The sequence below is a fragment of the Orbilia oligospora genome (genome assembly GCF_000225545.1).
Source record: "Orbilia oligospora ATCC 24927 unplaced genomic scaffold scaffold00170, whole genome shotgun sequence".
Classification (NCBI taxonomy): Eukaryota; Fungi; Ascomycota; class Orbiliomycetes; order Orbiliales; family Orbiliaceae; genus Orbilia; species Orbilia oligospora.
The window spans coordinates 88,004-113,639 of record NW_011645727.1 but is presented as its reverse complement, the minus strand read 5'-3'; the positions used below and the strand labels follow the sequence as shown (position 1 = coordinate 113,639).

At 45.1% G+C, this 25,636-nt stretch overlaps 5 protein-coding genes across 5 annotated transcripts; 4 read left to right on the top strand and 1 right to left on the bottom strand.

Annotated features, from left to right (window-relative positions):
* Positions 1–9,842: 9,842 nt before the first annotated feature.
* On the top strand, positions 9,843–11,575 carry AOL_s00170g34 (uncharacterized protein; the record flags this gene model as incomplete). Its single annotated transcript, XM_011127663.1, has 3 exons — positions 9,843–9,907; positions 9,980–10,021; positions 10,096–11,575. 3 exons carry the CDS (start codon positions 9,843–9,845, stop codon positions 11,573–11,575), a joined length of 1,587 nt encoding a protein of 528 aa, XP_011125965.1.
* A 7,465-nt stretch (positions 11,576–19,040) lies between these two features.
* Positions 19,041–21,009, top strand: AOL_s00170g33 (uncharacterized protein; the record flags this gene model as incomplete). Its single annotated transcript, XM_011127662.1, has 5 exons — positions 19,041–19,148; positions 19,213–19,324; positions 19,393–20,098; positions 20,161–20,315; positions 20,375–21,009. The coding sequence occupies 5 exons, from the start codon at positions 19,041–19,043 to the stop codon at positions 21,007–21,009; spliced, it is 1,716 nt and encodes a 571-aa protein (XP_011125964.1).
* A 1,521-nt stretch (positions 21,010–22,530) lies between these two features.
* Positions 22,531–22,800, top strand: AOL_s00170g32 (uncharacterized protein; the record flags this gene model as incomplete). Its single annotated transcript, XM_011127661.1, has 1 exon — positions 22,531–22,800. The coding sequence occupies one exon, from the start codon at positions 22,531–22,533 to the stop codon at positions 22,798–22,800; it is 270 nt and encodes an 89-aa protein (XP_011125963.1).
* Positions 22,801–23,210: 410 nt separating this feature from the next.
* On the top strand, positions 23,211–24,169 carry AOL_s00170g31 (uncharacterized protein; the record flags this gene model as incomplete). Its single annotated transcript, XM_011127660.1, has 2 exons — positions 23,211–23,497; positions 23,560–24,169. 2 exons carry the CDS (start codon positions 23,211–23,213, stop codon positions 24,167–24,169), a joined length of 897 nt encoding a protein of 298 aa, XP_011125962.1.
* Positions 24,170–24,956: 787 nt separating this feature from the next.
* Positions 24,957–25,626, bottom strand: AOL_s00170g30 (uncharacterized protein; the record flags this gene model as incomplete). Its single annotated transcript, XM_011127659.1, has 4 exons — positions 24,957–25,096; positions 25,175–25,216; positions 25,339–25,402; positions 25,507–25,626. The coding sequence occupies 4 exons, from the start codon at positions 25,624–25,626 to the stop codon at positions 24,957–24,959; spliced, it is 366 nt and encodes a 121-aa protein (XP_011125961.1).
* Between the last annotated feature and the right edge of the window lie 10 nt (positions 25,627–25,636).

Below are 25,636 nucleotides of genomic sequence, written 5' to 3'. Positions count from 1 at the left end.
GTGTATAATGTGATAAATTCTGGAGAAAATATTAAATTGTTAAAATAGTTTCGCCATTAGATTCTGATGTTCGTGTCATCCCATTGTATATACATGTGTATTGAAAAAATCGTTAATCATGTCGTCGTACTACCCAGTAGTCTTCAAAATCGATGTACGCCCAAGCCCCAAAGCAAATGTCCAAATAGAAATCGGATAACACCAATACCACCCCAAGCGATTGTCGAAAGCGAATGTCGACTGATGTGAAATTAAAACGAGAAAGGAAAAAAAAGGAAATAAGGGAAAGGAAAGAGAAGGAAAGCAGGAGCTGCAGGAGACATGTAGGTATGAACGAATGTATGGGCGTCTCAACGTGAAGGTGGGCTTCAAGAGCTAGAGATCGTGTTAGCTCGTGGGCCATCAAAACCTTGCTACGGTTGCCACTGCTTACTTCGGTAACAATCAGGTACGCCGGCTCGCCTTCTATTGCCTTAGCCAGCCGGATAATAGATTTACGAGGAGTGCAGCAATGCATTAGATCGATTGGAAACCCTGCATCACTTGTTCCAGCTGATCTGTCAATGGCTAACTCCGCTCGCTTTTTCCCCCCTTCCCTGAGTCCTGACTTCGACGCCTCGTTGATCTCCAAAAACCTCTTCTCAACTTCCACCCAACCACATCAAATAATTTAAAACATCCACCCGGCCGCGTGAACCTCAGCGGTTTCTTCCGCGGTTGTGCGATCATTGCTTTCTCTACCTCCACGTCCTCCAAAGTGCCAAACCGTAGCCAGTGGGACTCGCTGGAAACGGAACGTGCATGCTGGTGGTGTGCGGCGTATCGGTGTTGTGCGTTGGCTTTTGGTTTGGTCTTCGCATTCATGGAAGCCCGAGAATCTGGGCGGCTGGGAACTGCCCAGCCCGGACGAGTTTGGATTCGGTCCATGATTGAACACTACTTGGAGAAATGAGGAGGAATTTGACTGATGGAAACGTGATCAGGTTGATACCATGGTTCGAAGTCGATCAATTGGTTATATATGAGGGTGCTTTGGATGAAAAGAGGAGACGGTATGCAGTGCAATAAGAATTATGACGCCAACATGAGGACCATGCATTCCTTATATCATGCGCACCACCGAGAGGCCAGACATTCCATAAAGTTTGAATCCGGCGAAGATGGCGTCCTGAGCACAGCGAGCTAAGCTGAAAACCGTGACGAAATGGAGCAGTTGCTTTTGAAGGGGGTCCGAATACAGCTATTTGAGACGAATCATCAAAAGAGGGGAAACAGAGGGAAGTTTTCCTTTTACATAGGTCCGCTCGAAAAAGGCTCGGCCTAGGGTTGCTTGAGCAAAACTTTAAGACACAAACGAGTCCTGGGCGTAAGAATTCCGCAGCCAAAGGTCACAAGGGAATGAAGATGCTATGCAAGCCTATCATGATGGCTTAGTTCTATAACGAAACTCATTAAGTTTGTGAGATCCTGGTGCTGAGATTGCCAAAAATGAGAACGCCACCGCCCCGTTAGCCGTGTTTGAATGGGGGCATCATGAGGCAAGTAGCCGAGCAGCAGGCCCATTGAAGTTGGAGATCTAAAAATTGCAGCAAGACGATTGCTAGGTATCAAACTCCCTAGGCTCGATGTCAATGCTCAAAACTACTCGGGACTACAATTCTAGCCTCCATGGTTGAAATGAACTCTCAATTACCACCATAGATATTTCCCCCTCATGCAAGTGCGTGAAGCCGAGTGCATCCAGAATCGCGGCAATAACTGTTCTCGGGTTCATATCCTCCAGTTCTGAGGCTCTCGAAGCCCCCCCAATTCTGGGTTGAGAAGGTAAATAGGATGCAAAGGCGGCCGCTAGCTCCAAGTTGGAGGATAGCGGCTGTATGACCCAATGAATACCCCGGTTTTGATGCACGGCTTCGTCAATAAATGCCCAAGATTGATTTGGTGTCGGGCGATAAAGTCACTATCTAGATCTAAGTCTGGGACATGTGAATCAAACGGGCTTGGTAGACAACTCCGGCCCCAGACATGCGTATGCATATGTGACTTATTGATTGAATCCGACAGTATATTGTCCTGGTAATGCTTCGCGACGCCGTATCCAACCTCCAAGAATCGGTGCGCTATTGCCCCCATTTGATCTGTTAAGAAGTGGGTCAGGGAAAGTCGCTCTGAAGAATATCGAGGCGCTGATAGATATTACGCTATCGATTATAGGAGGATGAGGTATATAAACATTGTTTTGGTGGGAATATATTAATATATATATGTCGCAATTAAGAGGAGATTGAGCCGCTGATGCCACACAGATATTCCGTTGGTACTGTCTAACTAGACGGTCCGTATATTTAGGTTATGCCGGCGAAGCTCACAAGTTGAGTTTGCTTCCTCAATTCTGGTGATCAGCGGGGCTCTGGTTTGTTCAAAACCGAGAGGTTGGAGCCCATCCTGTTGTTTGTGAAAAGCCTCTAATTCTGCTCTTCTTGCCGCCACACGGCGCTCCCAACGTGTCATATGGTGCCAGATATCTCCAATAGCCCTGCTGTCGGGTTCGTGGATAAAGTTGGATCCGTACCAAAGAATAGACCTTTCCATGATGATAGCGTCACGAAGGCCGTTGCAAGTCATCCTGATTGGATGGGATGAGGAGGTTTGTCTTGTTCCAATATCCGTGGTCTTGTGCCCGATTCCCAGGTTTAAATAAGAAAACTCGAAAAACTTGAGAAGAGTCAACGAAGAAACTGAGATGATAACGACGAGGACAAAGAAGCAGCTGATAGGAGTGGGTGGCAAGTTCGGGGTTATGGAAGATAACCTAATCGGTGATCTTTCCCACAGCTTGTAGGTACGCTCAAGGTCATTTTCAAGAGTCAAGGGTGCATTAAGGTGAATTTGTGAATGCCACAAAATAGCTTCTCACGTCCAAATTACCTTGGGCTGCAGGATGCCAGAGTGACTTGCTTGGGTCAAAAGGCACGCGAGCTTTGTTGCATACGACCCGGCGTCGGAAACAAAATTGATCTTCACCAGCAGCTAGTGGGGACTTGGCCATGTGGCCGTGGCTTAATATCTTGCGTGGCAATACTCCGTTCAGTGGGTTGTATCCCGAAAGATAATACAACTGGTAATTATAGAGAATGTTCAAATTTGAAAAGTGAAACAAAGAAATATTATTCAATACACCAGTAATAACTCCCAAATGCACCCGAATCCTTCTAACAGAAAAAGGTACGCCGGTGCTATGCTATATACATTATTTTGGGAGACGTTGTGTTCTGGTGCCTTACTTCGGCCCAATATTCAGGGTATCTGTCGGGTATAAGGATGTTCCTGAAGGATGAATGGTGGATGAGGCCCGAGGAATCAGTCTATCTATATACAAAAGGAAATATGAAACAGATGCAAATGGAATATGAAATAGATCCCCGTAACCTAGAATCTGGCTCAGAGATTCTCGGTCATGACTTCAAAAGAAACCCTTCCCTATTCAGTGTCTTTGGCTGGCCTGGATCCGTTCTAGTAGCGGGATCCCGTCTGCGTGTGATTCTCTAGCCCGAAGGTCGACAAAGGCCTTCCAATCTCGCCTCGAAATTGCACAACGGTGTTCTTTGACGAAGCAGTTCCATGTTTCGGCAACCTCCTTGGGCGGAACTTTTGCATCGGCGTTTGTGTATATGCTGGTCATGCAATTCATTGCGATATTGTGGTAGGCTTTTGCACATGTCATTTTTCCGGCCGGAATTTCTTCGAGTTGCGTTTGACGTTCGGCGTCGGCTTTTTTGGGGGGCAAACGGAAAAGAAAATTTTTGGAAATATAAAAAATTAACCAAGAACGCTTTCTTTTTAGGGGGGTTTCTTTAGAGCCTTTGGGGATACTTTTGAAAGAAAGAAAAATAACAATTTGTAAATTTACAGATACTTAAATATTTTCCCAAGCATTAATATGTGTCACGCCACTACTCTTTTCTAGAAGTTTGAACTTTCCTTGTGTGGTCATCTTTTAGGTCGACGGTCTGTGCTGGAACATTTTACATCAAGGGTATTCCACTCGTCCCTTGTCAACCGTTATTTCTTGGGCTTCACACTTGTGCAATTCAAGTCATCTTGCGGTGTTTTTCTCAAAAACAGTCCCATCCTGCCGCAAAAGCCATGGCCGGTGGGGCATCCTGTCTGGTATAAAATACCGTCTTGTTAAGGACTCCATGCTCTTTCGTCGGTTCTGGCGTTTTTGAGAAAATTTTTCTTGCAACAAAGGCTTGTAAGTTTACATGCCCATTTCGGATGAATTCAGAAGTGTTGCAATTGTACGGAAATATCGCATGTGAGTTCCAGCCAAAAGGCGTAGAAGAACAGGTCCAAGGGGTAAAGGGTTGAATGAAAAATAAAATTTGACAAATTGTCTTGCTTCTGAAGTCCCTTGTGTGCGGTGTTTTGTACTGATACAACCGTTGACGACCCGTTTGGATCTGTACAGCTGTGGGGCACCGGCCGAGATTAACTTCGGACGAGGTTGTATCTTCCATGTCCATTCGCAGATTGACTAGGATAAGGCGGTTCGATGTCTACGAGGCCTTTGGGTTGTGCATATGGCCTAGGGGTTGCTGTTTGCGATCCGGATCCGCTGCAGTGATGAAATGTTGGAACTGCCATGGGCCTTCAACCCCTCGAAACCGGCCTTTTAAAGTCGCATCCGGCTGAGCAACATGAGATGGATAGATAGAGAAGTATTGCAATATATTGCGGTCTTTATTCTTCATACTTGAAGATATCTTCTAGGATGTTGTGACGAAATATCCCTCCACAAGGCATAGTTCTTCCTTGCGTCGATGAAAGATGCGGCTTAGGGTCTATCGATCCACCTGGATGTTGGTTAGAGCCCTTTTCTGGGGAAGCCCCTGTTTCGATGGTTCTAGTCCGGTTGAAGAGATATTCCGTTTTTGATATATCGATCCGAATTATGTAATGCCACGTATATGATGCAGAAGCATAATGCAGCTATGTTTTGGAGCTTCCTAGCTAGAAGTTGAGGTGTTGCTGTTTTGAGTAGCCTTTATTCCAGTTACGAGTTTTGTTTTGTTTGAGGCCGTGGTGCTTGGGTACACGTTACTTTTAGAGCGTTTTGATCCACGATTTTGCTGGAGGATCGATATTCCTGTTGTGATCTAAATCTTTGTGCAGCTATGGTCCAGTTCGTAGCGTTCCGGTAGTAATATATCTGTATCCCCGCGTATCAGATATGATCGGGTCCTGATAAGGAGGCCACCCAAATACATTCTAATACACACAGCTTCTCTATAGCCCCAGCTGTAATTGCTTGATCAAGCATTCTTTGACTTCGGTTTAGTGCATTGGCATCTATCCGACATGCACTCTAATCAGATCGTAGCCGACTAATCGTGTGGGAGGAGGATCGGTTGTAGGGTTAGAAAATTCTAGTTTCGTTTATTCTATATTGACGACCCTGAGCATCTTTGGTGCCATTTTGTCTTCACATAGTGTTCCGTGGACAAGGGACGGGGGTTTTTGGGTGGTGAAACCTGTGGATTCTGAATTTATCGTCGCGCTTCGCGAAGACGAAGGAAACACTGCATCGGGTCTCCGTCTTTAATTCGCTTGGTAGCTGTTCAAACCCGGTATCACTAGTCTGGGACGGTATCACCAGGGGCGGCGAAGTATGGCGAATTGTTGAATAGATACCACTTTCATGAGGTCGGTGGAAAGCTGGAATAGAGGCATTTGGAAGCCAAGTTGCCAGCCGAATTGTAGTCTTCGCGTGTTACATGTAGTATTAACTTAGACCTTTGTGCAGGTTTCAATCGTACGTTTGTGGTCTGAAAAGGGGTGGTGCTTCGATGGAGTGATGGGCAGCTATCGCCCCAGGTAATATATCCATACAGAAGCGGATTTTGATTAATCGACTTTGATTGTGGTGAGATAACGATTCCGAGGTAGATAAAATGACATCAGTAATTCTTTCGGTTCACGGCATGGAATTGGTCATTACTATACTTGGAAGAGGATCATAGGTTTTGGATTTTGTCATAGAGTTGACATGCAATAAATAACTAGCTTAAGCATTGGTCACTATTATGGACCTACACCCTGTGGCAACAAGGAAAACGAGATGAAAACAGGTTAAAAATAATACAGTAGAACGCCAAATACATATTCAAAGCAGGAAAGGTTGCGATATAAACAGGAAGAATATCAATGAGAGAATTTACTACGAGCCGGTAGATTTACCCTGGGCCTGGATCTTGTTTATCAAAGATACTTCACCATCTGCTTCTGCTTGCTGAGCCCGCGATCGAGGTGGCTTTGTGTGCTTGAGCTGGAGGCAATGAAACCAATGGTGTAAATTCCACGCTCTAGATATTTTCCTTGCCGGAGCAGTGTCGGAGAATGTAAGGACAAACACTGTCTGTTGGCTCCCTCTTAGGTAGTAGGTGTTTGCACAGACCATGTTATCCCCAGTGTGCCGAAGCGTTTTAATACAAGACTAGTTATCCCCAAAGGCCGGTCTGTTTTATAGGTTCTGGTGTTGGATTCTCTCAAGAAGAGAGTGCGGGGTTCGCTTGGACAGATAGCTTGCCAGACGAATATTTGGTCGGACGTAGTAGGCATAAAAGACTTTGTCCCACCGATTTGATATCTGGGCTGGCGAGAGCTCGGAAAGTTCGGGGGAAACTTCCGTTTCCATGAAGTAGAGGATTACGTTGACTCTGTAACCTCCTTTGCAGGGCATATTCCGGATTTACAAGCCGGAACGTTAACGGATCCAGAAAATGAGTCGAAAGGGTTTATAACCGTGAAATTGAGAATCGTTTCCAGAAACTCTGTTTTGGAGAAGTAGGTCTCGACTGCTCGCGAATACGGTTTATTAGCGGGAAGGATTTGCTGGCTGCAGCTGGGGCGAGTGCTGTGGATGCATCAGAGGTGTCGGCTTCCCGTTGGTGGTCATTCACCAGTTGGTCCCAGCGTGTTGAGATAGGTCTCGAACGGAAGCTAAAGATGAGATAGGTGTATTCGTCACCCATAAGATGCATGATGTCGCTATGGTAGCTTTTGCACGGCATCCCAGATACGTATGAGATGAGATTCCGGAGTTCTTTCTGAATGTTGGGTAAAGTTCAGTGTTTTAGTATCGGTTACTTCGAATTCTGGTGGGAGCTCTCGGACGTCGGTCGGATATTGATTCAATTTGATATCGAAAAACGAATCCGAATCGAAGGCGGTAAACAGCTAGGGATGTTAGGAAACCCGACAAAATTCCCGTCTTACAGCATGAACTTCTGCGTTTGTATAGAATTAATAGAAGAGAGATCAGAATAACTATTCCGCGACCTGACTCCGAAATCAACCGTGATGATGCACGTCATGCCGTCTGTCTGTCGTAGGGACATGGTGTTGATCCCGTATATATTAATTTCTCGCAGCCTTCTCAGCGTTCGGGACATTTGCGAAGAGCCCATGCGCTCATCCCAAGGATATCGATATATATATATACATATCCCTGACTTGCGACTGACCCGCGCCCTCGAATATATATCGAATTCCAACCTCACGTCATTCTCATCGCTCGAGCGCTCGATCAATGGATTGTAAAGAGATTATCAAGACCCCAGCTCATATGTTTCGTTGGCGCTGTGAATTCTGCCGATCATTGCTAAAGTTCCTATAGCTCTGCGCGACTTTGCTGGAGGGATATAATGACGGATTGCTCTCCCTTGAATAACATCGTAAATTTTAGACATTGCTTTCGGTGCTAAATCGGGCTCATTGTTGGCTAACCAGACCATGCACCGAGTTGTCTGCGCATGCCGGTCTTGATCTTGACAGGGCATTTTAAGGTCTTACATAAGACGTCTAGACCCAGAAATAAGGTGACTCTACTGGTAGGTATTACGGGTTTTCCTTGGTTTGTGGGCCCTGAGATCGGATCCTGACTCTATATATGTTGAGAGAGAGCTACGGGATCCAGTTTCCCGGAGATTGATCGTGCGGCCCACCCCAATAGTCCAGTACGTTTTGTAAGTAATTTGAAAAGGTGATCTATGGTCGGGGCTGCAATATTTCCGGCTAATAAACTAGGTCGACGTGCACGTGATATTTCTAATACAAGTACGATCCGGTTAGGGTTGGAGTTGAGCGAGTTACAGCAAGGCTTAAGGTACCTTATGTATAGTCTGCAGGCTCTCCTAGAATCCTTTTAAAAGCCTAGCTATATAGGTAATTATAATAAACTTCAAACTATGAGGGTTGGGTTTCACAAATTGTGATAGCTGGCTTGATTCCTGCATATAATTGCAATTTAATTAATTAAATACTAAGGTGCAGAGCATCTTACTACCCTGTTCCATAGAGCTAAGACTACAAATGGTTGTTCTGTGCTTGAATTCGTTGAATCAAAGGTATTATACCGGGCGGGATGAATTGTTCTCCCTGCATCTTGCGGATTCCTCGGATAAGACTTCCCGTCGGGCGAGGACAATTCGTAGACGGGCGATGGGGTGTCTGTAGACCGCTGTGCCTTTGCAAATCGTCCCAGTCTAAGTGTTCGAAATTTCGGTACAATCATTTAGCTAAGCAAGCTGGCTGTTTGGTGTTTGGTTGTTCCGAGCAGGATATATACTTATATACTATGCATATAACCCATCGCATAGATCTAGAATGGCTAATTGTAAGCGGCTGCGCAGCTATACCGATCCATCCTGACATTCACCGACTGTTGACGCTGCGGCGGGTCAGCAGTCCGTGCACACGAAATATGGAAAATAGGAGGAGTAAGTATTTAAGCAGCCTCAAACCCAGGCGCTCTTGAGGGAAGGGTGCTTAAGTTGGTATTCAGGAAGGATTGGTCATATAACCTGCGGAGGCTCTCTATCCTAAAAATTTTTGCAGATCCATAAAGCCCAGGCTTGTTTTCCCTAGTCTCTATTATAGCAAACCATATTTTGCAAAGTTGGAACATCTCGAAACCTTCGGGCCGGCAGTAAATCAAGTACCGACTGGCGTTATAGATAAGGTTTTAGTGAAAGCAACTAGTAGTAGAATAATTTAATTTTCTCAGGCTATATGTTCGAATTCCTATAAGGCCACTTGGGCCTGGATTCAGAGGGAGACAACAATCATAACTAATGCTTGCTATGCCAAAGAAATTCTCCTGATCAGACTTACTTCAGGTAAGTATATGTGCTCAAAGTTCTTGTGGCGACAAGATAGATACATCGACGGGTTTGTCGAAGACGGTCAAGAATTTGGCATCGCGTGCCCGAGCGGCATGGCTTTTGCACGTCATTCTCGGTACTTGAGGTGGCTACGCGTGTTGAATGTATGGATCCGTATCGGTGTATCGCAGGAAGTTAACGGTTGACGTTGCTGGTTGATGTCGTTGAGGTTCAAGGTGAAGTTGATGTCACACAGAAAACCGAGATAAGGTTAATTATAACTAGGCGGTGCGATAACAGCGAATCACCCCTGTCACCCCGACAGCGACCTTCTAGATCGACCAAGATCCGCAAAAGACCCTGAACATTCAACACTATTAAAAGGATTATAATAAACACGTGAAAAACGGCACAGTGACGGGGCAGCGATGATAGGTAGCACTCATGACGGCCCATCGGAGCGCGGAGTCGGCCGTCTGGCGACCGCCACACAAGCGGCATCCTCCTTCTAGACAGTAACTAGCGTCTGTCGATATCAAACTACAATTGCAATTAATTGATATCTATCCCACAGCTATATCTTAGTCTTGAGACTACATACATGGCATTCTGATTGCCGGACTTGCCGACCACAGAATTCTCACTGTTTCAGCGTGAGCGAGCCTCTTCCTGATCATCATGGCCTCCGAATCAATTTATAGGATGTGGGTTGGTGGTGAGATGGTAGATGGAAGAGGGGATATGTGAGTTATCTCACCTTTATCAATCTTCACGAATACCGCAATCTAACCCCACTACCATCAAAATTAAAATAGTATTCCGGTCGAAGACCCTTCCACAGGGGAAATATTTGCACAGTCAGTTACACTCCAATCTGTTGCGCTTTTTTTTCTTTCCCGTTTATACAAGCGTTAATGTGACTGGAGGGTAGATGCCATTCTGCTTCCCTCGCGGACGTCTCTGATACGGTCCAGGCGGCCCATGATTCTTTCCGGTCTGGTGTCTGGTCCCACAAGTCTCGCCATGAACGTGCCGATGTCCTCGAAAAAGCAGCCGAGCTTCTTACGAAAAGCCTACCGGAACTTATCCCAATTGAAGTCCGCCAAACCGGCCGCGTGATTCGGGAAATGAATGCTCAAGTTCCGTCTCTTGTTCGTTGGTTTAAATACTATGCCGCTCTACTCCGTACTGAAGAACGGTCCGTGCTGCCAACTTCGGGCAAACTACATAATTGGATTGATAGAAAGCCCCTAGGGGTGGTCGTCCAGATTACACCATTCAATCATCCACTTCTCATCGCTGTTAAGAAACTCGCCCCGGCTTTAGCTGCAGGCAATTCTGTCATCCTAAAACCTAGTGAGCTTACGCCATTAACTTCTTTACTCCTTGGGAGGGTCTTGAAGGAAGCAGGTCTTCCAAATGGTGTCTTCTCCGTTCTTCCGGGATACGGTCCCATCACCGGAAAAGCGCTTGTCTCCCACCCATTGGTTCGTAAAGTTGACGTTACGGGCGGAACGGAAGCCGGAAAAAGAATAGGTGAGATTGTCGGGGGCAATCTAGCGAAGTATACTGCTGAACTGGGAGGCAAGGCACCCGTCATAGTATTTGAGAAGGCTGATATCACGGCAGCGGTAAATGGGGTTGCGTTTGGGGCATTTGTTGCAAGTGGACAGACTTGCGTAGCAGCTACGAGGATTGTTGTTGAAAACAGTATACTAGAGAATTTTAATACCTCTCTCGTTGAAAAGGCGACATCAATAATGAAACGGATGGGAGACCCTAAAAATCCAGAATCGATGATGGGTCCACTCATTTCCTCTAGCCAATTGACAAACGTCTCGAAACTTGTGAATGAGGCCATTGACAGTGGGAAAGCACATGCAGTTATTGGAGGTGAAAGGATGCATGGCAAAAGCCCACTCGACGGGTTTAGTTACGACAACGGATACTTCTACCCGCCTACAATCCTTATCTCTCCTGGCACTCAGATCACGCAGAACCCAGTTACCGGTGATGCCACAATCTTATCAACCCAAATCTGGACGAAAGAAGCATTCGGGCCCGTCATAGTGGTAGTGGGCTTCAACGATGAACAAGAAGCTATTCACCTTGCAAATGATAGCGATTTCGGACTCGGTGCTGCGATATGGACTAAGGACCTAAGTCAGGCTTTTAGGGTTTCAGAGGAGATTGACTCCGGGATTGTGTGGATTAATACTCATCATAGGAACGACCCTAGTAGCCCGTGGGGAGGTACAAAAGGTCCTAGCGGTGTGGGGAGCGAGAATGGAATTGACGCATACTATGCATATTCGAAGACAAAAAGCACGATTGTGAACTATGCGTCGAAGGAAGAGATGAGAGCGGATGACTGGTTCCGAGAAGGCAATGAAAACGTAAGATACGGTTAGGTTGAGCTAAACGCCAACGCGCAAAATATAGCTCCTCAACCCGGCGAAATTGAGGCCCTCTCAGATCTGTAGATGCCTTTAACATTTCTGCCTCCGGAATATAGTTGATATATTGATATTTCAAAAGCTAGATAATTGACTATATATATGCTAGCCTACTACAAAATGCATCCGCTGAACTATTGAGGCGTCCCTCCTAGCAGTTATTCCAATGTTTGACTCCTCTTAGATCACAGTACAATTGACGATTGTCCGTTCATCTTTCTATAGCCTCACGAGTTCCCTCTGCCAACATTGTTTGACCCGGGTCCATTCCATCTCCGCGATTTATTGCTCACGAAATTGATTTATTCGAGGTCCAACCACCTGTCCACAGGATGTATGTGATTCCAGCCTTGGATGCAATTCTTAATAACAAAATCTATGCTATCTGTATTTTGGTAGCCTGTTGAGCCGTATCCCGTGCGACCCGCGGCCATGGGACTCGAGCAATCTTTGTATGCTTCAAACTTCTCAAACAACTTTAGATATGGCCAGTAATAACAACGTCCCTATTAGTAGGTCTGCCAAATGCAATTCAAAGGTCTCTAGCTCTTACCGCTGGATAAGTTTGAAGTATGATGTTAATAGCAGGTTTAGACGTTTGGAGGCTGGCTGGTAGGAAACGAGTAAAGAGTGCCTGAGTTGCTATATAGAGTGTTCTCAGAATTGAAATTGAACATCGAGAAAGTTGAAGCGCATGCACCGCGACCGATACTATCGGTGTAGATATACTCGCTATACTCGACTGTGATGGCGACCTTTCGGGAAATGGTGGAGGGCTGATGCTAGATTGATGTTGCGTCGATGAAGGAGTAGGTATTCATGTTTCCCTGAAAATCTGAGGTTTGGGAAAATAATTCTTAAATTTTGACGATTGAATTCGGAACCGGATCTATAGAATTGGCTTAAATCACTGATGCCCTGTACTTCACGGTGGTGCGACCTGTAGCTTGGACTGATGGATGTCAAGCATTTTGAATTTAAATACCACGTGCACGTGTAACTTGAGATTTTATAGATTATATAATTATGCTGGTAACAGTTGTACATGGTCGTTACAGAGTTCTTCGGAATAAGGGAAGGAAATTGCGAGGCTGTGAATTGAGCGATCGAAAGACGGGAAGGTCCCCGAAGTAGACACGAGTCTAATCAACCATAGAGGTCTAAGTAGTGGCCGGTGGAAAGGTCAGTGAAGGTTACATGATTGTTTTTTGATTGGTTTGATAGAATCAATGTCTTTTATGCACGCTGGGGGCCGCTATTGCAATGAGACCACGCTGTTGCATGTTGTGGATTTATAGGTATATAGAGGAACATTGGGATATTTCCAGTACTAGGATTTAATTTGTCAAAAATATAAAGATATAAGGAAGAGAACTTGATATATGAGCAGTCTTCGCACAATATTGGGCTTTGTATACATGCACAGGGGCTTGGGTATATACTTAAGTAAATATATATATATATATATATGGAAGGCTGTGGCTAATTCTGCCTCAGTATCGCCTGGATTAATTCGGGACTAGGCTAAGGGTCGATAATTTTGCTTATAGATGCACCGAACATTTGATAGAAGATGTATAATGGTTGTTTAATTCTGGAACCCGCCGATAAACACCAGGAAGAGTCGCAGACCACGAAATGCGGGCGGCAGAGAAACCTCATAGTGATATTTGGAACAGAGTGAGAAAGGTTTGAGGTCCGATGTCTGCAGGTCTTCGAGAACCGAGAACCGTATTTCTGGTAACATGTGGCCGGTGGACAAATTCAGTGCATGTGGTATCTCCGGTAGACGTTTGATTGACCACAGGAGGATAACCGTGACGCAGGGTTTGCGAGTGCGAAAATTAGATCGAGAGTCAACGATCATGAAACAAGCGCAAGGTGGAGGATCGTTGGTACTTGGATGTATCGATATATTACGTATCTGAAGCCTCGCTTTTGTTACATCGTTCCATTAACATATACCAAAGTGATATGTAGATTATGATATATATATATTGATATAGGTGTGGACACGCTCTAATCGCTCTTTTCATTACCAACCCTGGGGCTAATTGAAGACTGCTCCGACATACGCCCGCCAAACCGAGTAGCTTTATGAGATGCAACTTGCATTAATTAATATTAGCGTGCGCGTTTAGTTATCGATATCGAGACCAACATTCGTGGGGTATATTTCAAACTAAACTAGGAACATCAAATTTGCAAAACTCAACCCCAACGACATATTGATCGGTAGACTGCCAAAAAGCCTTGTATAACCGAGAAAAATGCCAGGAGAGACGATATTCTAATTTTGAAGTTTTAAACATGTATATTTGATTGGCCGTCAAGATTCTAGGTGATAGAGGAAGCACGAAGTGCACGAGGGCCGTAACAACTTTATTAATATTTCCCAATGTCGCGATTCTGGACCTTAGGGCTGATCAATCTGGCGGAATTTAAGAAGTATTCGGAGTTGTGATGAAGGAAACTCGGTGCAGTAATTTAAGATGGATTGTATATAGATGACGAAAGGTTTTAGTTGGGGAACTTACGCTTCATATTCAAGAGTCCTTAATTTCTCAACATTAATAAAGTTAAAGGAGCTGGGTCAATCATTGTTATCATCTTGGGTCCTCTAGAATATTGAGAGGACGTCGAAGCATGCGCATGGCCCGCGAACACACTGACCCTCACGAATTCCGTTTTTCAATATAAACCCTCGATTTTAGTCTGAATAGGTTGGCGACAGAAGTCGAGGTGCTGTACGGAGTAAGCCGGCATGCAAAGCTTTAAAGGATAAAATATGACGTGTGGGTATCATATCCCAAGGGAGCCCTTATGTGTGGCGCCTGTTCCGGGTCGATTCTACATACGTAAATATTTAAATGAGTGACTACCAGAAATCCGATTCCGGACTAGCCGGGAAATAGGGCACAAGAGCAAGCTCAAAAAGCCGTTGATATATATTTGAGAGGAATGTAGCGAGGGTTCACCTGCAAGGGGACAGACCGATCATGAGTGCATTTCTGACTTTTGATTGAAAATATGTACTCATTTTTGAGCCTGGATTAAGACACTCTCATTTTCGAAATATTTTAGTCTGTCGCGCAGGGGCTATAAGCATATGAGCGGAAAGGATCTTCCCACGGCAGCTCGAATTGTCCAATGGACGAATTGCGCTGTCCACTCCTCTTTTTCCTTGAATTGTCCATACATACAATCTTGCGCTGAGCTGTCGCGCAAATATCAAGGGATAGGATTTCGTTGATACACGACTTCTAAGGAGCTCTTCATCTTTTTGGAGTAGATGAAGCTAGCTAGATCGATGGGGCCGAATCGCAGAACGACACATCTAGAACCCGAGTGATGGACCTTTGTCATTAATAATAGAAACTGCTATATTAATTAATCATGAGAAGATAGGATTTTAAGTAATTTTATTCGGTGTCAGGTACTAGGTGGCTGAATTTATATGGCAGAAAACCCGACTCGAGGCCGCGAGGTTGTAACAAACAGTAAAGGAGGACAACAAAGTTGATAGTTACATGTTCATACCAGGGCGTAACTAGAGGTGAAGTGAAGCCTAAAAACGACCCTGTGTCGACTGCATGCATAGGAATGTTGGTGTTCCTGTTGATGGACCAGTTCAGCTTCCATGTCAGGGCCATTCTCGAACGGCGGTGCCTTGCTTAATCGATAGCTAGCTAAAGTTATATTGTGTCCCGAGCAGACCAACTCCCAACATGTTGGATTTTTTGTGTTCGTGCGTGGGAGGTGCGATCCTAATGGCGCCATATGGCTTGCTCTTACGATCGTGCTAGCATTTTGCCAAAAACCCTTGTTTGCCACAAAGACCTCGTGTTTGTTCGCAAAGACACTATTGTGGAGCACAGATCATGAGTTATAACGTTAGAAGGTAAAAATAATTATAATATTCCGTGGTAGCACTCTGTATTTCAACCAATGCGGTTCAAATGTTCGGACCAGCGCCTATATTAGTCAAACACTATGGTACCCAACAGCTACAGTCATGATGTGTAGAGCTGCAACCCGGCCGAGGGCTGGGCCTTGCAACCCCACATGAGATCACCGTCGATATGGGTGAAGGTTTTGACTAAAACGGGTACATCTGTGCTTTATCCATAGCTGCTGGAAGTTGCGAGAAGGAACTGCATGCCGTTAATTGCTACCTCGAAGGACGCCAAGTCATATGTTTAATTAAAAACACAGATCCCAAAATGTATATCCACAGTGCTTCCCATCGGCGCACGCCTTGAACCGAACTTCCCGTCCCCAGATATAATCTCCTCATAATGATGTAAATATGTGAACGACTATACAGAGGCTCACAGACCTCGCTTAGAAATAGAATCTGTGTGATGCCTTTTTGCATAACTCCCTCAGGCCGGCAGCTAGCCAATGGACATCCCATTTTCAGCCTTCGCTGAGAAGCATAGTACAAGGGTCAGGGTGTCTACCTTCTCGGGTGACCTTCATCTTCTTTCGGCTCAAAGAATCAGTAGTGACCTCTTGTTGGAAACCCATTTTTTCTCATTGAGGAACTAGATCCGTAGGAGATAACAACAGGAATCACGTCGATGAGTAAAATGGCTAGTTCGGCCGCGGTAAAACCCAAAAATAAAGTATTCCAGAGCTCGAGGGACTTAGTGGGAGGTCTCAAGCCAGCCAAAACAAGAAAATTTTTTTGATGCCTCCCATATGTATGGTCTAAGTAATAGTGAAAGCCTGAGATTAAAAAAGAAACAAAAAGACTAAAAGGTCAGACAACCTTGCAGCTTTGTTAGACCAATGCTATCGCCCGGGGCTCCTCTGTCGATAGACTCTTGATGGAGATAAGTGTTTTTGCATTTTGCATGGCCCCAGAAAGAAATTCTGTCTTCCGTGCATGCCTAGAGTCTAAGGTTACCTTGCCAAGCATGCACCTCCCTACCCGCGTTCCTGCTAATGCTCTGAGATCCGTGGGCTTTGATAGGGCGATGTCCAAAAGATAGAAGTGTCATTGCAGCCATTGCATCATGCAGCGAAAAAAAAGATGCTTTTTGGTTCTACCCACAAAGTGCCCGCGCCCCACGGCAAATTCGCTTTCTGAAGCAACCCGCCAATGCAAATGACATCTACCGAGGAGCTTCAAACCAGCCATATTGAAGCAAAGTCCGGGCGGGAAAAAGCCCCAGTGGGGTATCTTTGTGCTGGCAAACGTTAGAAACCGTTAGCAATTGGCCGTGGCGCTCGAAGCTTGCTGCAAGATCCTTATTAGTTCGAATAGAATCAATCAGTTTACTACAAGTGGACGGCAAATGCAAGATATGTTTCTGATTCCCTTCAATGCGAATTTAAGTCGCGGTCGGCAGAATTTTCTTTGTTTCTGTACCGCTGGCGTACTTGCATCAACATGTCAGTCGCTTTCAAAGAAACGCGATCGATCCCGAAGCTCTTATGAAAACAAAGCAAGGGAGGCGTAACACTTCGGGTTCGGAAAGACGGTACCGATCGTTTGATCGATGCCATGGAAGAACCCCGGCAATATCAACACATCGTACGTGCATGGGAAATTGGAAGGAGGGGTGGTGCCATGTTTTTGGACGACGATGTTAGCGACTCAACAGTATCACAGACGTTCATGGTCATATCATGATGTCGTGGTGGTGCTCTCAACATGGATATCCGGAGAGACACCAACATCCTTCTTTTTCCTTAGTTCAGTTCCGATAGTTAGTTCCAGTTCCAAGTTCTGGGTTCTAGGTTGCCAGTTGATTGAGGTCTCAGACCGGTCATTCTTCCGATCCGTAGACCATGTCGTGTAGAGAGAAAAAAAAAAAAAAGTTCAAAGAGGGTAAAAGATGGGCTGGTGCAGTTTTTGCCCTGTAAATGACTTCGTGGCGGTCTGCGGTTTGAGTGGCTGTTGTGTCCCCAAGACCTTACGGAAATCAATAGGACCTACTGTACGACCAGTCGACCAGGCCATGTCCCTTGTCAACCTCCCGGTTTTTAGTGCGTCTTTCGCATCGTGAATGTACCAAGAGAATCGATGCCAATTATAGTCACACCAGGTACAGAGTTTCTCTATTGGCAAACGGACCCATGTTACCGTATGCACGGCTACCACATCATCGATGCATTGAGACAAAGAAGCAAAGAGACCATGATTAGCACTAACAGAGTGGTTCATACATGTATGTACATACACCAAGCAAAAATTAACATGTACTTGTATGTATGTACTTATGTATGAATGTATGTAAGTACTTACGTTTACATCTACTGAATTGTTTGCGTTCGACTTGTTTGCGAGTCGTCCCGTGCATGTTTTTTTTTGAAGAGAGGCATGACACGGGTCTGGAAGAGTTACAGAGTAAGTTTGTACTGGATATCGCATTTCTTTCCCTCTGATGTCCTTTGAGCGACAATTCCCCATTACCGCGATACGACGGCGACGACGCTGTCACGTCAATCGCTCACCCTTGTATCTACATACCATGTAAGTAGACAGCACTATGTAAGCGGGCGCGGGAGCCCTCAAATTTTGTAATGCAAAGCTCCGATCAAAGGCAAAAAGAAGAAAAGAGGGCTGAATGAGGTTCAAGAAAGACATCCAAGTGGGGTTAAAGACCCTTGTACCCTGCACGTGCAGCAATTGCTTTTCCAACAATGTTGTGCTTGGGCAACCATCGACTCTGGAGTAGCTCTGTAGCCGATCCTTTGTCACAGAACATTGCATTTGGCCGGCTCTCCCGCACCCCCAAACATCGCCAACGGATACAACCTCTCGCATTTTTGGGTGTGTCGATTCTGTGATTTTTATGGAAATATTGTCCCTACGAAGCTGTCACACGGAGGTAGCCATGTCAATCCACACACCCATGTCCACGAGGATGATTCTCCCAGCCCATATGGACTTTGTTCTGTGGAGCGAGCTTGTGTATTGCAAGGGCAATCGGTGGTCCCCACGGAACACCACCTTGGTATCGATCACTAAATTGTCCCCAAACAAAAAAATAAAAAAAAATAAAAAAAAATAAAAAAAATAAAAAAAAATACTAGCGGGATGGACAAGGTAAGGGAACAGGGAAGGAGAGGTTTGGTAGAGCTCACAACCTCTCTCATTTTTTTCAGGAATAGATTCCCAAGGTTGTATCGATATATAATACGATACATCTTGCTACAACTTAAACAAGTCTCTCCTCCCTTACTCCTCACCCCATTCCCACACTCAATTGACTTGCCATTCGTTTGTGCTAGTCAGACTTCTGAGAGGAAGAAGATCAATATAATACGGTTGATATCTATCATTCGCTCTTCATCAAGCAAAGCACGTTTCGCCTCGTTCAGAAACGTCCACCGTTCGCTCAACTCCCCAATATTGAGGACTCTAGATTCGTTATAGAGACTTCTTACAATCTACGAATTTGCGAATATGGTTTCCATTTCCTCTTTTGCTCGATGCCTTTGGGTCATCCCGGTGCTTGCTGGTTACGTGTCTGCTACTCACCCTAAGACCGTAACTATCACTGAGGTTACGCCGGTTCGTATAGTTCTATACACCTATCATACTGTTTCAATGGATGGTTCTAATCGATTATATATAGTATTACCACACAGTGACGGTTACCACTACAAGCTGTTATACTAAGACCGTTGAGGGACAACCGACGACTATCACTGAGACATATATCTCTACCTCAATTTCGGTTTCCTACTGTAAGTTATCTTCGTTACGCCACTCGACCTACAAATCAATGAATGCTAACTGGAGTTCAAAATCGAAGGCACTGTCACCCATACTGCCACAAACACTGAGACCGTCCAGGTCCCGGGACCTACGGAGACCGTCGTTGATACCGAGACTATTGTCAACACCGAGACCCTCGTCAACACTGAGACTATTGTCAATACTGAGACTATCGTCAATACTGAGACTATTGTTGGACCAACAGAGACTGTCGTCGGACCCACGGAAACTGTTGTTGGGCCGACTGAAACCGTTGTTAACACAGAGACAGTTGTGAACACGGAAACAATCGAGGAGACCGTCACCCTCCCGGGAGCTACCGAGACCGTCAAGCTCCCAGGAGAAACTGTTACCCTTCCAGGAGAGACTGAGACTGTCAAACTTCCCGGAGAAACTATCACTCTCCCAGGTGGTACTGAGACAATTTCAATTGAGGGCCCAACTCAGACAATCTACAAGAAGAAGACTAAGACAATAACTGAGGCTGGTGAAGTCAAGACCATCACTGAAGCTGGTGAAGTTAAGACTATCACTGAAGCTGGCGAAGTTAAGACTATCACTGAAGGTGGCGCCACTGTTACTTGCACTGAGACCCAAATTGTTCCTACAACTGTCTACATCAAGAAGTACAGGACCACTACTCTCTACCAGCCCGTCACTACCACCTGCTACGAAACCAAGACCATCACCACCACTGACTATAACAACGTTGTCAAGACTATCACCACCGAGGTCCCAGTCCCGTAAGTCCTTAATCCTCGTAATACTACAATGTGATCCAAAGCAAAAGCTAACAAACTTCTAGAACAACTATCTACTCCAACGTCTATGGTGTTCAGACCGAATACGTCCCCACCACAATCTGGAAGAAGAAGTACGAGGTTCAGACCATCACCCTTCCAGGAGCAACCCACTACATCACAGAGATTGAGGGCGAGACTAAATACATCCACAAGACTGGTAAGACACACCTTTTTCGTTTTCAATATAGAATAGTACGGTGCTGACTGAAAGTATAGCATACATCACTGTTGAGGAGGTCTACACCGCTACGGTCACCGACTACGAAAAGATCTACAAGACTGTTACCGAGGTCGACACCATCACCAACTATCAGACTATCTGCAAGACTATCACCGAGGTCACTCCTGTTACTTACACTGACGTTCGCGGTTATACCGTCACCGACGTCGAGACTAAGGTCCACACGATTACCGAGTCATCTGCCTACCCAGTCTACCACACCAAAGTCCACACCGTCGTTGAGCAGTCCCCTTACCCGGTCTACGAAACAAAGGTCCACACGGTCGTCCAGCCGTCTCCATACCCAGTCTATGAGAAAATCTACAAGACTGTCACTGAGGAGAAACCAGTCACCTATACCGACGTTCGTGGATACACTGTCACTAGTGTTGAGACTGCCGTTAAGACCGTGATTGAGGAAAAGCCATACCCATCTCCGGTTCCATACACCGTCACTCAACCATCTCCATACCCAGTCCCACAGGAGACTACTCCTACAACCACCCCTACATACATTGCACCATCCGTTACTTACACCCCTCCACCAGCCTATACTGGTGCCGCAAACAAGCTTTCCAGTGCCCCGGGAGCCTTTGCTGCTATCGCTATCGCTTTGGTAGCCCTCTTCTGATCGAGTTGATAATATCCTTGATTGCTTTTTCTCACCTCCCCTCTGTCTCCTTTTTAGACGGGGATAATTCCTAATCCAATTCATAAGTATTATTTGAGTCGTTAATCGGACTCGATTTTTTCGTACTATTTTTTTGCTTAACTCTTTGGCATGGCCAAATGGCTACGAGACACGACCACACTCCTTATACCCCTGTTCATGCATTTCTGGGCTTGGCAAAAGCGTTCTTCGATCACGGTCACTCCTTCCGGCGCATAATATGATTTTTTTTATACTCTTGCTAGCTAGCGGTTTTGATTTTTCAATTGTAACGGAATGGTAATGGGAGGTATAATAATGTTAAAAGGGAAATTTAAGGGAAACAAAAATGGAACATTCATGTGTATAGCCTTGGCTCCTTTTTAGGTGTATTGGTAATGAAACAAATAACCTGATGATGTCTTTGACACTACAATCCCCGTGCATAAAAAGTAGTAAAAGAACCTGGGTGAGACAAAATCTAGCTGTTGGCAAAGTCGCATGAGCCCGGTGTACCGATACCTTGACGAGACTTTAACATGATAGGTGTGTGGTATTTTGTGTGTTGAGTAGACGTCATATTGGTGGCAATTATAATTGACAAGCGGGGTCAAGCTACGTCAATTTAATTCCTTTCCTGGGGGGCTCTTGTTTTGAAACTCTTTTCTTTGGCAGTTTTTTTATGTGAATTCTGCGACCTAAAGACCGAGGAAACCTTATATTGATAGGCAATGTTACACCCCTCACGATCCCCGTAGCTGTATAGGAGTATATTTGGAAATGCTTAACGTTTATGGCTGGTTATAAATCATACTAATTAGGTAAGTTTTTCTTGCTTCTGAGGTTTACATAATATTGCTTGTTGGTTTGGCATTTTGCATGTCTGGGTACGAGACCAGTCTGGCAGAATAATTGTTGTAGATAGTAGAACGGGATTAAGACAAGTTACTATAACCACATATCCTTTCTGTAAACTAGGGTCTTACACAGACGCATTGGATTGGAGCTTAGCTGATTCGATGAAAATAGTTACATAATTGTTTGAGTTTCCCGCCGATAGCACTTCCTTAGTCTGGGAGTACTCCCTGAGACATTATAGGCAAGAATCTAGTTTAGCTTCTTCTGATAGGCGGCTTCGAATTAACGAGAAAGATTTGAGGCTCTATAGATCTAGTATAGCGTACGTTTATACGTGTAAGAGTAGATTATTAAGCTGAGTAGGAGACTAATGCAGCGTGTGCAATTACTATAGGCCAATTTAATTCCAACCTCACATTGTCTCAAACGATTACAGAACCTCCGCCTGTACAGCTGTATCCATCTGCCTGCAAGGATCAAGGCCATCTAATACCACCAAACTCCGTTCCTGCATTAAATAACCCTACATTTGGGATAGTTCACCAAGTTCCACGCGCAACTACGCAGGGGCCTAGCATATTGCATATCTTACAAAGCACTTTCTTATTTTCGATCACCGTTTTATATTGCTCCTAGGCTGACAGGATGTGCGAAAGAACTCATTTGATATACGCCTGCGGTCATACCGTTATCCATAATCGCATATCCTGCAAGGCTCAAGCGGAGAGCAATGATACATCGGTGCCAAATGGACTGGTTGAGGAGTTTTGCTCCGAGTATGAGGAAGAGATCGAGATACCAGAGGAGAAGGACTGCGGGTTTTGTGTCCAAGCGAAGGAGCAGGAATCCTTAAATAATCTTAAGCTCCAGCCTCTAATCCTTGTCGAGGAAGTTGAAGTCGAAGCAGAATGTTAATATCCCCACCTTTAAATTGAAGGAATGGCAGCGAATATCTCTGTTGTCTTCTTATCACCACTCTGTCGCGTTAAGGCGTAATCGTTGAATATCCGCCCTTTGAATCTCTTGAACGCCACCGATTTTTTCTGTGTTATTTTCCCCACCAGAACTTAAAGTAATGACATCCATGATGCTTATTACACCTTCATCAACCTCCCCACCTGTTAATACCAAGGGTACCAAGGGCAATCATTATCCTCCAGAACGATCTTTCCCCCCCTGTATCCAGATTCTTAATATCGAATCAAACTCTATCATAAAATTCTCCTTGATATATCAGCTACAGCTTTATTTTCAGAGTTCCTCCGGAAACTTCTCGAGATCACCTACCTCATTCGCCTTCGGAAGCCACCTTGTATATCTTCACCATGGCTATCAAGGAGAGAGCTCCATGCTTAACTGAGATAAAGAGTGAATCTCGATCTGTTATTAGGAAATGCTATTCCAAGCTCATCATCCCCAATTTCCGTGAGTACAACGTCAAGACTGCTGACCTCAAAGCCATTGTCTACGGGAACTGGTTCAAAATCGGGGGTGGGCCAACGACCCCCACCACTTTCCGCAAAGTCATGCGCAAAAATTCCCTTTCGGTACTATTCGATCCAACCACCAAACCGGAATTTCCAAAATTAACCTATCTTCTCAACCATGAGAAGTTCCCTATCTTAACCATGAGAAGTTCCCTATCTTCATTGCTGATATGGATGCCATCGAAAGAGCGACCATTTATGGGGGAATACCCCAGCTCGATAACACCACGGGGAAATCCATTGCAGCTGGAGGGATCAAGCGACTCGAAATCGTCCCCAGAAGCAACGAAAATCCTGCGCCAGGTGCTTTTGGCCTGACCGTCCAATGTGCCTATACTGGCGACTATCTCAGTGCCACCAACTGCTCTAATCCGCTTATCAATATTCAGAGCAACCGCACCGATAAAAAAGTGGCCATTGTATCTCTCATAATGGGCGAAGAGGATTTACCGTTCGTCGCTATCCAAAAGCTTGGGACCCGAACGGAACATGACGTGACTGCGGATACGGGAGAGACTAAAGAGTCGTTCGGACTCATGGCTGATGCATTGGGCGATATGGGAGCTGAGGGGGTGCCGAACGATGTTGATCAAGAATCAACGGACGAGGTTTTCGAGGGAGCTGTTAGAGAAACCACCGAAAATGCTGTCGACGAGACTCTGGAGGAGGAAGGCTATCCTGCTCTGGGCGACGCTGGTCGTGCTGGGAATAGTGATAAATGGGGCAAGCGGAGCTACTATCAAGGTGGGAGAAGAGGGGGAGGGAAAGGGTGGGAAGAGGGGTGGGGATGGAGGTAAAGATCAGCCGGACGGCAGCGGGGAAGGCAACAATAAGCAACAAGAATCTGGAACCAACCCGACTCAATCCGCTTGAATATCTCTGCTTTCTAAGATAAAATACTTCAACTCCTATTTTCCCTCTCAGACCTTCTTCTCCTCCCCCTTTTTTCCCTTTCCTTTTTTTCATCTCATCTCTCCTTTCAGGGTTATCAAGAACATGCACACCACTCTCTCTATTCGCTACGACTTCGATTCAAAGAATACAACGGGGATGTTGTATTTTATGCGTTGTCCAAGCCATAGAACTTGTTTCAGTCGAGTCTCGACAATGAATGTTATTCTCAAGTTAACATTATATTAATATTAGTACATGTATGTTAGCCTTGCATAAATTTACATGACCCCAATCTCTTAGAATTACTTAAGTATGTATGGAGGCGGCCTACACAAAGCTTAAAAGGATGTAAAATAAGTTGCCAGCCCGTTATTAACTAGCCAGTTAATGCAAGCCGTTGCCGACTCAAGTTATCGGAAAATACGGGGTGAAGACTGGGTAGCGTACGTCCTTATAGTATTTTGCAAGCCCCTCGGGTTCAAGGATCACCCACCATGCATAATAGCAGCGAAAGGCACAAATTTATTTCCAGGTTGAATATACGGTGGATCAGATTTGAATTTAGATTGAAATTTCCTATCAGCAGACGGTTTGCCTAACGCAGTACTATGAAAGGAACCGAACATGGATACTTTCCACTCCACTAGCTACATTTACAGTCTGGTCTTGTATTGAGTACTTGCCTCGAAATCATTGTTTTAAGCTGAAGTTGGGGAGGTGGGCCTGGGTTGCCATCTGCAACTGTAACTCTTTCTGAAGCTGGTGGTTCTTGGCTTCCAACCGTCTTTTCTCAATCATGAGAGCTTCTATAACCTTTCCATCCTTTTCGACTATGCAAAAATACCAGAGTTCGGATTACTAATTGCTTCTAAAGGGGGTGGTGAGAACCAGCCATTCGAAGAGCTCACCTTGTTGTTCTAGGCGTGAAATCACCACTGTGCTCTCATTGACTATTGTGAGGAGCTTGAGTTAGTTTCTTGAGACTTCATGAATTTATGTGATATAAATCTCCAGGGCGGTCTCTAAGTTTAGGGGTTGGATTTTGGACAAAGCTATAAACAGGGAAACCTACCATCCCTCAATAATCCGCCAAACAGACCATCGAGTTTTTGGAATTCTACTTCGACCTTGTTAAGCTGGAGGTACATGCACGAGTCCAAATTAGCAAAGTGCTCAAGTACATATAGCACAGTATATAGCACCATAGATAGCCGAAGGCCGGAAAGGAATCCAAAAATACCCATTCTTTGTCAGTCAAAGTATTGTGAGAATGACTGAACGCCTGTGGGTTCTGTGGGGTTGTGTTAGAGTTGTGAAGTCGAACTCCCGTCGGCATCATCATCGCAAAAGGCGAGAGCATGGGCCCTGTA